We start from the raw sequence: 13,811 nt of genomic DNA, 5'->3' as shown, positions 1-13,811 counted from the left end.
TTCTTGTTAGTAGAGGCCATTACTAGACACCAAGTGTGTGGGAATATTAGGTTCCTATTCCATCTACTTTTTCTCTCTATTTTGTTTCCTTCAATTTTTCGAAATCCAAAGATAGCCTTAGATAATTGAACTAATTAAGATGCAATAAAAATCAATTTATTATGCCTCTGCAGTGGAGGGTGGAATGAATCTAACAGGCTATACAAAGGCTTGCAACAATATAGCAGGCAGAATTTACAATAAGATGTTAAACATTATTATTACAGATATAGGAATTATGGTTTCCTGTAAAAAAGTTTGGGAAGCCAGGAGGGAAGCCATCGTTAGGTGATTGTATGTGTCTTACATGCTTCAAGCAAACAATTAATCCTAGCATAAAAGTTGTTTGGAAGACTTTTAATTGGCCACCTCCATGGAAATGTAAGGTTCCAACCAGTATTTTGGATCTTCTGGGCTACTATGGAGCTAGTATTGAAGGATTCAAGCACTGCAAACCAATAATATCTAGGATCTAGTTGCAGAACAAAAATATACTTTTTTTGGTCCCTATTGAAAAGAGATCACTAATCAGGTGATACTACGTCTATATTTTTAAGTCTCATTGTTTATAACTCAATCCCATTTATTTGTATGCTTGTACCTTGTTTTCATCCGTTGATACCCCATTCAACAGCTTAGATCTCACCATACATATTGAATAGTTTGAATTTATTGTTATATAAGTACTACTAGGGTGCTTTAGCATTTTCCTAACATATATCAATTGATGCCAATGGTTTCCCTGGAGTTTGCACTCATTGAGGAGACAAGGGATGGTTGAGAATCTAATCTCAAGTGGTTTCTGTAGTTAGGACTTGTAGCATCATTTGAATGTTGATCTCTAGTAGTGCTCAAGAGTCGAGTGTGCCACTAAGGTCATGGGTTTATATTAAGCCTAAACCCGATATGAAACCACAACCTAAGGGGTATAATTGCCTAATTAACAGATAACTTTAATAGACAAAATGAATGAGAATAACCATCTTAACAACCATTTAATTGTTAAAGTGTATATCCAAAACCACAGATCTCATTGTTGAATGAATACAATCCAATAATATGAATCAAGAGTTCCCAAACAGAAATAAAAGTAAAAACCATGCATAGGGAAGACTAAATGTGCTGAGAACAGAAGACTGGAGAAGACCTAAGCTAATAAACTCGGCTCACCAGTGCCAAGAACCTCTCAGGACTCTATTATCAGACCCTATATCCTCATTCTTAACCTCTTATAAGAGGGAACGAGCTTAAAGCTCAATCAGTATAGTCACAACCAACAAGGGTTAGAATGCTCAGTTAAATAAAAAACCAGAAGTGTTAATCCTGTCATAAAATGAGTATTTTGTCTGTAATGTTCAACAAAAAGGCCTACAATATCGAGTTTCTACAGTAATAACAAATAATCCAATCAGCGTCTAAACATAAAATATAGGCATCCTAGCAGCATCAGAAAGAGAATGTATGCAATATCCAACATTGTAAGGAAGACTAATCAAAGTGTGCTGCAAGAATGAAGTATAAAGCAATAGATAACCAATTTCGCAAGTGGCATTGTGATGCAAAGAGGAGACAATGTGCATCCATTGATATCATACATATGCAAACACCGAAAATTTGAGGTTAAATGAAATTTACTATTAACATGTCTTCCACTTTATTATTGCACCACAGAAACCAAAAAAGTTAAACATCCAGAGCTTTTAATTAATTGCTAATTATCTACTATTATGTCAAAGCTTCCTCCTGGTTTCCTACCAAATTGCATTTTCCAAAGATTTGTGAACATAATTGAAAGAACTCCCATAACTGTGCTCACAAGCCACATGTCTTGGATATTAAGTAGTAGAAGCCCATAAACTTCTTTAAATACTAATACCAATATCTCTAAGAAGCGGAAAGGGATAGGAATATATATATATACACACACACACATATGTAGGGCTCATTTCTCAAGATTCATGCCAGGAAAATTTCATCTCTTTTACTCAACTAGATTTTTTTCCAGGTTCTGACATCAAAACAAATCACATGAAACTTCCAATACTTGCATATTACTTGAAACTTAAAAAGTAAAATTCCTCATTATGATTGCATTAGAACTTCTGCATTGGGCTAGGTCCAGAAGGCAGAGACACATTATGAGAGAGTAATTTAGCTGTTATTACTTGGATTAGATGGCGATGACTTGGATTTTGAGACCTCAGGTATCTTAAAAGGGAGGTCACAGATCTTGTCTCTAAGAATCCAGCAGAGGCATCTTGACTTGCAAGATGGGGCAACCAAGAAGCCAACACCCAAGCCAAGAAAGGGTTGTAACTAGGGAGGAGTTTAGAGGCTGTAACATTCCCAGTAATGCAGGGTTGGGTTTTCTTTGATAGCAGGTCTCTCAAGCCTTTCTGATTTGGATCTGTTCTCTGATTATTTTCTTTGAAGGATCACTCATCCTTAACCGTGATCTTCTGTGATTCCATTTCTGCTCCAGCAAAGTTTTAGTTTCTTATTGAAAATCTTGGATAAAAAGTTAATGTGTAGACTATAACAACATTGCTTATAAACAATCTAATTTATAGTCGCCCATAACTGGTACTTCCTAGCATTCATTCTTGTTCACAATGATCTAATATACAGTAGACAATCATTTAGAATCAAATGATGAATGCAACAAGCTCATCCTTATGCTAAAAGCACATGGGGCTTGAGTCCATTCAGGATTTTTTTAATCAGCAAATAAGAAATGTGGCATCAAATAATTTAGCAGAAAATATTACCAATAATATGCAGAATAGCAACATCAAATTTGATGCAAACCAAATGACAACTTTTTTCCTTTTAATAAGAAACCAACCACAAAATCAGGATCAGGCTTTGCACAGTTCAACTTGTATTGTACATAAAGGCAATACCGAAAACCTTGACATCCTGTAAAGTGGCTTCCACTGCTATGGCTCTGATGAGAAAAGCTGATTGTCCTGAAGAATGGGCTGTAGAATAGGCTTGCCTCCTCTTGCGGATACACTCTGAGAGCATTTTTTAATATCCTTTCCGATTACCATGTGAATATAGAGAACAACTTCCACCTGGGCCTTCATTCAGTTGAAAATGAAAGAGATCATTTAGTATAGAAGGAATATCAAAAGCTTCATAGTGAAAAGAGAAATTAAATTTACCAGAAAGTGTACCGACAGAAAATTGTCTTACTAGTCCATAAATGTCCTGATGACATGATAACATATGATCTCCATAAAAAATAAAAAATAAAAAATAAAAAAACCAAGATGTGCTGTCCAGCTAGGCCATTGTTGCATAAACCCATTATTGATGCATAGCAGATACAACAACCAAGGCTGTGTAGATAATAAACCTCCCTGAAAACTTGATTGAAAAAAATAGAGAAAAAACTAACTGAAAAAGACAGGCATGAAAATTATGATATCCAAAACCTCACATATGGGTATGTGATCCATCATCCTTATAGCATTGAGTTATGGATCTAGACAAATAAACTCTATTGTCTGAGGATTTTGATGTAGACAGATGATTTGAGCTTTCACAAACATCTAGGGATCACTGTCAGTGAATGCCCACGCCGCTGCAAATCATGCAATTAAATATTAAATCAAGACTATAATTTTTTCTTTTGAGAAGTTTTTGCACATTCACCATTTCATTCTGAATTTCAACAGGATGTACACTGTAAAATATAATCTACACTCGACTCTAGGCCCTTCCAAACGAGGAGTAAGTTAAATGCAACCTGTAATGATTTTCAACACATCTAATAAATATCTTGATTACAGATTTGGTTCCATGATTATCAATCAACAGGAGCATTCAACACCAACACTTATGTCCACAAAAGCCAAAACGGAATATCCCCAATTGAGTAGGCTAATTGTTTATGTATTGTATGACAAGAAATAAATTCATGAGAAATAAATAAAGTACGAAGAAAGATAAGCCCTCATTCTAAGAAGCCAATAGGAGGACACAAATCTAAGTCAATCATAACCTAACCATTTAGTGTTATGCTCAAATTATTTGCTCATTTAATTCATGCAACATTCTAGCGCTACACAAATCAGGACAAATTATTAAAAGGCATAACAAGGACACAATAAGAACACCCCAATAAACAAATTGATTTATTATCTATTTGTTGACAGCCTCCTCTCTCATTTTAGCATTATATTCTTTTCCCATGCTAAAACGAATCAACATCCAACTACTTCAGGGTAATTTGGACACTTGCCATCTACAAGCAGCCCATATATACAAAAGAACCTGTTGGATGTATATACATAAAAGACCTTATTTTAAAACTCTGGACATGTCCAGGCATAGTTTTTACAGGCAAGAAACCAGTTGGAGGATTTCATGCATCACATATCATGTGCAAGTTACTGTAGTTTTCCTTTATCACAATTCACTGAAATCAGGATATCCACATAAATATAAATAAAATAAAATTCTTGAAATAAAAAGCAATAAAATTATTGGAATAAAACATGAGTACCTTCAAAGCATCTTGTTGAGGCAAGGATGATAAAACAGTTATCAAAAGTCCAGTGCTGGTTTGTGCCACGGCAAATGCTTCCTTGGTTTGTTCAAGCAAAAAGCTATGAATGGGAGTATTGCTTGGTATCTGTCGGGCAAGATTGACATTTCTTTCTGGAGCCAAAACCAAGTGGAGAGGGGTCAACTTAGGGGGGCTAAACTCTCATTATCACAATAAGAGAGCCTAATACCATTGTAGATTCTAAAACATAAGGCTCGTATAAGAAAATTCCAAATGAATATAAACTCCAAACTTCTTGCTCAAGATATAGAGAAGTCCATTTGTCCTAAACAGTATATTGTACATGTCACATACCAGCATAAAATTTTCCAGTGCGACTTATGTAAACCCATATAATTTCAAAAAGATGTCTTCATATGCAGACCAAGGTAACAAAAAACTATTTCCCACCAAATTTAACCTCAAAGTCTTTTTCTTTCCTAACTTCCCTTAATCTGCCATTTGGGGAACCAAGGACAAGAAAAGTAAGCACACGTAAAAAAGAACCCTATTTGGTTAGTAAATAAGCTCATATTAAATCTTTCTTTATATAATAAGTCAAGCAATTATTCAGTGGAATTCAAACAAGAGCTACTTACACAAATGTGTGGAAGTAATGAAAATAGTATTCGAAGGAAAAGTCACCAAATCCTGTTTATGCAGGTCATAAATGTTTTAAGCATCAAACATGAGTGCCATCAACACCTAATAGGCCTGATATCAGCACCATCAAATCCCTGTACTAAACTACAATGTAAGAAGTTCTATATGGAGAGTTTTGTTTGGGACAACTCAAAATGTGATGAGATCATCTTTTGGTGACTGCTGCTTCTTGGCATCATGCCCCCCTTCTGATGTACCCCCAACTTTCTTCCCAAAGATCATTTCGTCAAGGTCATCCATCATTTCATCATTATTTCCTCCTTGAGCCCCACCTCGAGATCCTGCTGGTTTTCTAATCAGGGAATCTTCTTTTGCACAACGAGGTGATTCATCAGGCTCGATGGCTACTGGTATCATGGCAGGTTCTGGCTCAGGTGGAACTACTGAGGGCTTCTTCAACTCATCATAATTGGAGAGAACTTTCTGGATCTCATCATTCACATTCAAGGCTTCAAAAAGCAGTGCCTCATTATCTCCAGCTGTCTCAATGATGCTCTGGACAGTGAATTGCGATTGATGACACTGTTGTACAAGTGTGGTTGTCAAGTCATCCTGCCCATGGGAAGAAAAGAATCCATTTATGATAGTGAACTCTCTCACCGCTATTGATTCCAAGAAAAAAATTGAGAAATATTTGTAGCCCAATTCTTTTACAGACAAAAAGTTTGTCAATATTGAATTAAATAATTCCCTAGAACAATTTCCTTGAGGCCTGGCTCAAATGGCAATGGTTGGAGTAAAAATGCAACACACCCTCACTTTGAATCCCAGCAGGGAGCCAAATAAGGTCACCAACCAAAGAAGAGCAAATAAACACACGCTTCTTATCTTTAAGGATAAGACTAATATGCACAGAACAAAAACTATAATCATATTGTTGTAGAATAAGAGTCAAAAGAACAATTTAACACTTTTAACACTTGCAAATTTCAACATAGTTTTAGGGTAAATGTAATGTAATATCAGGATTCAAGATGGTTACAAAATCCACTTGAAAATAATATTTGTGAATGTTCCACACAATTTAAAGCATATATGATATCGCTGAGCTGTTAATTTGAGCTCAACCAGGAATTAGCCTCTCAACTAGATCACTGTCAAGACAAAATACTATCATACAAAAAATTTTATGGATATGCATTTCATCTTTACATTACACATATTTCATGTATTTTCCATTATATCCAGCAAAATCATTAGAGCAGAGACACAGGACAAAGATAACAACAAAAAATCCCAGAGCCACTAGTCACACCTTGTTTTTTGCATTCAGGATATCCATAATAGAGTTAGTTAATTTCCTTAATATTGTTAGTTAATTTTCTTAATATTGTTTGTAAGAAACAAATTTGCTACAAGAATGAAGTACGAAGAAGGAAAAATCGTTCTTATAAGAAGCAGAGTAGATGGACATGAATCTGAGTCAATCTGAACCTGACCCAAGGTGCTAGCATGCTAAACCTTTTGCTTAGTCATTCCTCTCAAACCTAGATTGGATACATGTTGGAAAATTAAGAGGCGTACTGAGGACATAACAAGGGCATGCCAGTAAGTTTACTTATTTATAGATATAGATAAAGCATGTGTTAACATGGGCTCCTTCTCTCTCATTACAACTTTTGCATATAATCATATTTTTTCCCCATATTAAAACAAAACAGAAGTGTCCAACAACTTCACTGCAGTCTGACACCTGCAGAAATTTTATTTTAAATTTTGGGCATGTCCAGGGTATTTTAACATTTAAGCAGAATATCTTTTAAGAAAAAATAGAACTCATTCATTCACCCTTTTTTTTCCAGTGCAATAGATTAAAAAATCTTCCATAGTTTACAACGATGATGAATTCAAGCCCATAAGGGAATGTACTCAAATTCTTCACTATAGAAATAAAATATTAAATAGTCACTGAATCTACATCAACCTTGCGGATAGTTATACAACTGCCAACTTCTTCTACAAACCAGATTGATCATTTTTTCAATAATATTGACTATATAATTCTTACCAAACGACTTGTCTATACAATCTAAACTAACAAGGTGGCATGCACAAACAGCAAGAAAAGATTTAAGATTGGGACAGTGTGATACGTCATTTCACATTCCTTTTACAAACTTCTTATAATTTTGAACATTGCAAATATAAAATGTATATCGTTTTGCCAAAATCTTGATTTTCCTTTTTGTTGCCACAAAGCTGATAAATTTGACAATCTCAAACAATTATTTCACCGGTGGGAAGAGATTAAAAACGAAAAAAAAAACATTTTGATCTATTTAAATACAATCAATTGCCAACCTCTAGACAATATATGTGGCTCATATAGGAAATAAACAACAGAAAAAACATCACAACAATGCATCTTACTAAGCTTGCATCATACAACTTGAATTTGGAAATCTGCTAAGCACGCCAAAGCTACAATGATTTTAATCAGTTGATTAAAAAATCAAGAAAACAAAGTAGCAATCCATGTCCCTACATTAGAGTGCGAAATGAACTGTAGAAAAAGCACTACAGCAATGTGTCTTACAAAGTTTGTGTTCTAAAACTTGAATTTATAAATAAGCTACGCATGCCAGAGCCACATGGTTGTTAATTTTTTCAGTTACACAAAAGAATGCAGTTTAGCCATTGATGCAGATACATTGCTGTGGATATGTCCTACGGTCCTACCCTGCTCATGCCCAAAGATACAGTTTTCATAAGCATGTCAGCTCCAGAGCAAAGTGCAAAATAAACTGCCGAAAAAGAATTACAACAATGTGCCTTGCATAGCTTGCATTCTACAACTTGAATTTGTACATAAGCTAAACACGTCAGAGCTACATGGTGTTGACATCTTGGTTATGATAAAGATCAAGAACATAAAGTAACACTTCATGTTAATATATCACCATGCAAATTCCATATCCTGCATATGTACCAAAGTTATTGTTCCACAGTCATTTATCTGAAGCATATATTTCATTTTATGGACTAAATAACCTCTTGAATCAAAGTACAAAAGCCCACAATGCAATTCAGAAGGTGAATTTTCTTTAAAAAATTTCAGTGGTAGCTGATAAACGACAAAGGCCCAAGGAAAAGTCAACATAACGAACGGTTAGCATATCTGAGCAAGTCAATAATAACCTTAAGTATGGGCTTCATCTTATATCACAAGTCAGTCACAGACTGTAATTTCCATATTTTGGTTGAGTCAACACATCAACATAAATACAAACATGCCAACTGTTGCAATAAAACAAAAGTACCTTTAAAGCATCTTGTTGTGGTGAGGATGATAACACTGATGTCAGAAGTTCAATGCTATTTCGTGCCACATCAAATGCTTCCTTGGTTTGTTCAGGAGTAAAGCTGTGAATGGGAGTATCATGCTGAATCTGTTGAGCAAGACTGGCATTTGATTCTGAAGCCGAAACCGAGTGGGGAGGGGTAAATATGGGGGCCAAACTTTCATCATCACGACCAGGGAACCTAATACCCCTAGATTTCAGACTCTAAAACAAAAGGCACATATGAGAGAAGGTCAAATGGATATCAGCTCCAAACTTCTTGCTCAAGAAATACAAAATTTATTTTGTCATAAATAGTACATTGTGCATGTTGTGATCAAACATAGCTCAAACCCATCCAACTGCAGAAGCCATTATCCAGAAAAAGTACATGGAAATCCATTTCCTGCCAAATTTAACCTAGAAGATATTTTTTTTCTTAACATATTCCTCAATCCTCCATTTAACCTTGAGGATACAAGGACAGGGAAAACAAAGAAACATGAAAATATAAATATTTTATGTAGTTTGGGAAAAATCGCCCCAACTAAGGCAGACAATTATTTCAGGCTCAAAAAGTTCTGCTTCTTTCCTAGCATTCAATACACCAATTGGCTTCTGAGGAACTGAGCACAAAAATAATAAAGAAAGACATCAAAATCCCAAGTCTAATATTTGAAATCCTCTTGAAAAATAATTGGCTGTCAGAATAAATTGAAATAAATAAATAAATAAATAAGTCTGAAGAGACCAAACAGTTACAAGGCTCTCAGTCAAGGGAATTGTTTTATTTTCTTAAAACTCGGGTAAAATCTAAGACCCACTTCTCAGGTTTTTTTGTTCCTTCATTTTCTCAGCAAAATAAAATCAATCAGAATTCTTATAAGAATAAACACTAAATCATGACTGTAAGGATTCAAAAAGCTCCTCACTCTATAAGGAATAAACATTCTGCCCACAGAGAATCTATCAAATCAAAAGTTAATACAAAACAAGCAAAAAATTGACAGGAAAAAAAACAATAGCCGACATTTATAAATATACCTTGTATGTTTCTTCATAAACAGGCAAATATCGTAACTCATCTGAAGACTCACCCCATGCTTCGATCAAAATCAAAGCCTTGTTTCGATTATTAACAACGGTTTGAGGATCATCAATAAGTTTCACCATCTCATCAAGCACCCTCTCAGCAGCCACCTCAGAAAACGCCTTCTCACAGTTTTTGACAACAGTCTCAAGCAACACTAAAGCCAGGTACTGAACTCTAGGGTTCTTCAGCATTATTCGCTTCTTTATGCCTCGAATTAAATCAACAGTGTTGACCTTCTCATTATTGATCATGTCACACAGGTCAAGGTTCAAGGCCCAATCAGGCTCATCTAGGGTTTCAGCAGTAGCTTCATCCACAATCTTCTCAGCCTGGTTTGGACCTTGGAAAAGCTCCTTCATCTTGAAGCTCATTGAGCTCATTCCTTCACTCATCTTTCGACCAACCTCAACCCCTCCGATCCTGAGGCGCTCCCCCAACGCACTCACTTTCTCCATCAAATTGTCACTCATCTTCTTCAAAGCCCTAGTTCCAAATCCTCAAACCTTTTAAAAACCCTAATTTCAAAATCTCCAAAACCCCACTTCCAAACCTGAAATTTCACAAACACCAGAAAAAATCAGATTGGGGTGGGGGGGGAAGAAAATCGTATTATTTAAGTTGGTTACTGAAAAAGGAAAGAACATCATCATTCAAAATGTAAGCCTTTTCCCTTTTTTTTAATTTAAATTTTCTTGGTTTGCCTCTCAACAAATAAACAAAGCTCATTGAAAACAATCACCGATAAACCTTAATTCTAAACCTTGAAGAACTCCTTACCAAAATAAAACCACAAAAAGGCCCTCCAGGTTTGGTTGGTGAGAAAATGGCGGAGGAGAAAAGATCAAATAGTGTTAACAGTTTATTTGCTGGGAAAAGGTTCTTTTTTTTTTTTTTCATCACAGCTCTCTTAGCAAACAAACAACATGCAAGCTGAGGGGAAAAAACCCCTAATTTCTAAACCTTAAAAAGCGGCACATACTTATGCAAAAGGTGAGATTTTTCCTGTTTTACACAGTTTTCTCGGCAAAAAAACCATTAATTACACGGAATGAGGAAAAAATAAAAAACCACATGTACCAGAATGAAATCACAAGAGAAACCCCTTCATGCTCGGCCGGCGAGAAAAAGGGATGAAACGAAAAGAATGTCCGGAAAGGAAACAAAAAATAACATGATCAGGTATAAGGTAAGATTTCCCTTTTTATTCCGCAGTTTTCTCAGCAAACAAACAGCACCATGCAAAATGAGAAAACCCCTTATTCTAAACCTTCAAAACCCCGGTAAAAAAGGCCAGATCTTTATCCCTTTTTTTCCACGCTTTTCACAGCAAACAAACAACAAAAAAGCAAAGAAAAAAAAAATCCAATTTTTAAATCTAATTTACCAGATCTCAAGAGCAAGCTGTTCACGTCTTGTTGGTGAGAAAGAAAATGAAAGGAATCAATAAAATCTAACAGAGCTCCAAATATGGCAAAAACAGCATTACAAAACGAGGTTGAATAATTTTCTTTCCCGTTCCACAGTTTTCTGAGCAACCAAACAGAGTAAATCGATCAAATCGTAGAGAAAATAGCTATTAAAATATTGGCTTCACCTTTTTCTGGTGAGTGCCTTGAAACTGAAGGCAACTGATTTGGAAGTCGTTGCGCGTGGAAACGACGTCGTTTACTCTCAGATTCTGACCTGCCTTCTATAAGTCTTTATAGAATAAAAATGTAGTCGGCCAAACATCTAAAAAAATTAAAATCTAAAATTTAGAGAACTAAAGACTTTATCACTGAATTAAAAAGTTTAAACTTATGTTTATTTTTCAAAATTTACTAAAGAAATATAAAAAATGTATGAGAAAAATATGATTTGTCTTGTAACTATTTTTTTAGAATAATTTTCTATTTTTTAAAACAAAAAACATAGAAAATACATTTGATACCTAAAAATTATTTTTTGTTTTCTGTTAAGAGAAAATAAAACATTTTCAATTAAGATAAAACAAAACGTTTTCAGATAACATGTTTTAATTGTTTTATATTGTTTTCGCTTGTTTCATGAACACTGTTTTATGAAATAATTATATAAACATAAAAGATAATTAAACATAAAACACTAAATATAAAAATTATTTTTAAAAATATTAAAAACATTTTAGATTTCAAAACAAACTTTTGTTCTACAAAAATCAAATAATAGTTCTAGAAAATTATTCTCAAATACTACTTTTTATAATTGTTTTCAAAATTAGTTATCAAACATGCTCATAATTTTCTCATAGTATAAAAAATAACAAAAAAATAAAATATAATTAAAATTAATTAGAAATGTATATATTTTAAGATTATTTAATAATTATATCTAATAATGTAAATAAGTGAAATGAGTTTTAAGTAGTATGTAAAAATAATTAATTGACTTTAAATTTATTTTTATTTTTCATTCATTTTATTTTTCCTTTTTATTTTCTTTTCATTGCATTTTCCCTCAAATTTTCTAGGAACATGACTTAGGTGGTATTTGTTTTTTAGTTGTAGAGAAAAATATAAAATATTTTATTTTTTATATTCAACTAAGAGTCTGTTTGACAATAATGCTGAAAAATGCTTTTAATATTTTTAATATTTGAAAATTTTTATCATTTAAGCATTAGAAAAACTAAAAACGTTTTCTAAAATCACTCTCACACGAGCTCTAAGAATGTGTTTGAGGGTAATTCTCGAACGCGTTTCTGGTACTTATAACATTTGAATGATATTAAAAGTGTTTCATATTAAAAATATTAAAAGTGTTTTATAGAATTACTACCAAACGAACTCTACAAGTAACTTGTTGATATCAATCAATATAAATAAAGTGAACTTATTATCGATAGGTTCAATTGAGTTATGTTGATCGATATCAATAGATTACTTTCAGCGAAATAGGAAAAACAAAATATTTTGACTTTTTCTATTCAGTCGAAAAAACAAACACCATATCAATCTTAATGAAAATGTGAAGAAAAAAATAGAAATGAGATAAAAAAAAAAAAAGAAAAATAAATAAAAAGGAAAGCATGGGTTTTCACCCACTAATTTTAAAAAATTTAGCAAAAAAAACCCTAACTTTTATAAATTAAATTTATTTTCACCATTTTAAAAATATTTTAAAATACATACATTTTTTTATAAGTTAAATAATTATTTTCATGAATGACCTTTTTACATACCATGTTAATAATAGCAATTGATAATTTTTTTTATCATGAAAATTGATTTGAGATTAATAAATAAAAAAATTTAAAAATTTAAAATACAATTTGAGAAAATAAAGGCTATAAACTTTAACCAAGTTTTTAATCACCTTTATACTTGGATTCCTGTTCTAATGGGTTCTTACACAATCTCTTAAAGTTTTAACTCACTTGAAGACTTTAAAATTCAATTAACAGACATGAATCTCTCAATCTAGCTCAACAAAGGCTCAAATACATTTCAAGGTTAGGATGAATCACAATGGTGCACTAAAGGATATACAAATGAGATTTAATACACCAAAAAAAGAAATGAAAGCTTTTAAGGTAAGAACAAGTAGGTAAACAAATAAATACAGGTGTTCTCTTACTTATAAATGAAATGGAGCTCAATATTTATATCGGGAGCCAAGAAAACCAACAAGTAGCCTCAACAGGTCGAGCTGAAGGTCGACTGGTTCACTAGCCGTTTGGATCATTTAATGTTTGGTAGATGACTGTTACCTTCGATCGGACCTCAACCAGAGGTCGACCAAGAAGGTAAATACCTCGATTGAAAAGGAAAGACTATTGGAAGAGAGAGAATGTTTTTTGCACTCCTTGACTGGACCTTGACTGGGAAGAGGGAATCGGTCGACCGGTACCTTAATTGGTTGAGTCGATTGGCCAGTGCTTCGACCGGTTCACCATTTTTTGCTCGAAAACCTATATGTTTCTAGCCTTTTCTTTTATAGTACTTAGGTAAGGTCTTTATGTAAATTAATATGCCAATTTTGAAGTGATTTGCCTAAAAGTCATTTGATAAAACTCGGGTTTTGATGTAAATATAACTTTAAAGAATAAACTGAATTTTTCCAAAATGCATGAAATGATATGTAAATCCTAAGTGCACCCATGCATTCATCTTAAATTTGTTTCATATGATTAAAGTTATTCCAAAAGTCTTGATATTGCACC

The 13,811-nt window shown here is 33.5% G+C and overlaps 1 protein-coding gene across 2 annotated transcripts; it reads right to left on the bottom strand.

The window, feature by feature from the left end:
- Positions 1 to 5,113: 5,113 nt before the first annotated feature.
- On the bottom strand, positions 5,114 to 11,312 carry LOC117933751 (TOM1-like protein 1). Of its 2 annotated transcripts, none has more exons than XM_034855271.1 (4): positions 11,226 to 11,312; positions 9,583 to 10,181; positions 8,518 to 8,763; positions 5,114 to 5,809 (listed from the first exon to the last, which is right to left on the bottom strand). In XM_034855271.1, the coding sequence occupies exons 2-4, from the start codon at positions 10,099 to 10,101 to the stop codon at positions 5,387 to 5,389; spliced, it is 1,188 nt and encodes a 395-aa protein (XP_034711162.1). In that variant the 5' UTR covers positions 10,102 to 10,181; positions 11,226 to 11,312; the 3' UTR covers positions 5,114 to 5,386. The 2 variants fall into 2 exon arrangements, with proteins under 2 accessions (XP_034711162.1, XP_034711161.1); XM_034855270.1 differs by lacking the exon at positions 11,226 to 11,312 and adding an exon at positions 11,016 to 11,219.
- Positions 11,313 to 13,811: the final 2,499 nt, after the last annotated feature.

The sequence above is a fragment of the Vitis riparia genome, chromosome 16 (assembly GCF_004353265.1).
Source record: "Vitis riparia cultivar Riparia Gloire de Montpellier isolate 1030 chromosome 16, EGFV_Vit.rip_1.0, whole genome shotgun sequence".
In the NCBI taxonomy this organism is placed as follows: Eukaryota; Viridiplantae; Streptophyta; class Magnoliopsida; order Vitales; family Vitaceae; genus Vitis; species Vitis riparia.
The sequence above is the reverse complement of the archived record's forward strand: the minus strand, read 5'-3'. Positions and strand labels throughout refer to the sequence as shown.

Excerpts from the sequence above, each read along its gene's own strand:
- LOC117933751 (XM_034855271.1), bottom strand. The coding sequence starts at position 10,101 with ATGAGTGACAATTTGATGGAGAAAGTGAGTGCGTTGGGGGAGCGCCTC. Across the intron at positions 8,764-9,582 it reads TTTATGAAGAAACATACAAG|AGTCTGAAATCTAGGGGTAT; the intron begins GTATATTTATAA and ends CTTTTGTTTTAG. Across the intron at positions 5,810-8,517 it reads CACAACAAGATGCTTTAAAG|GATGACTTGACAACCACACT; the intron begins GTACTTTTGTTT and ends TCCCATGGGCAG.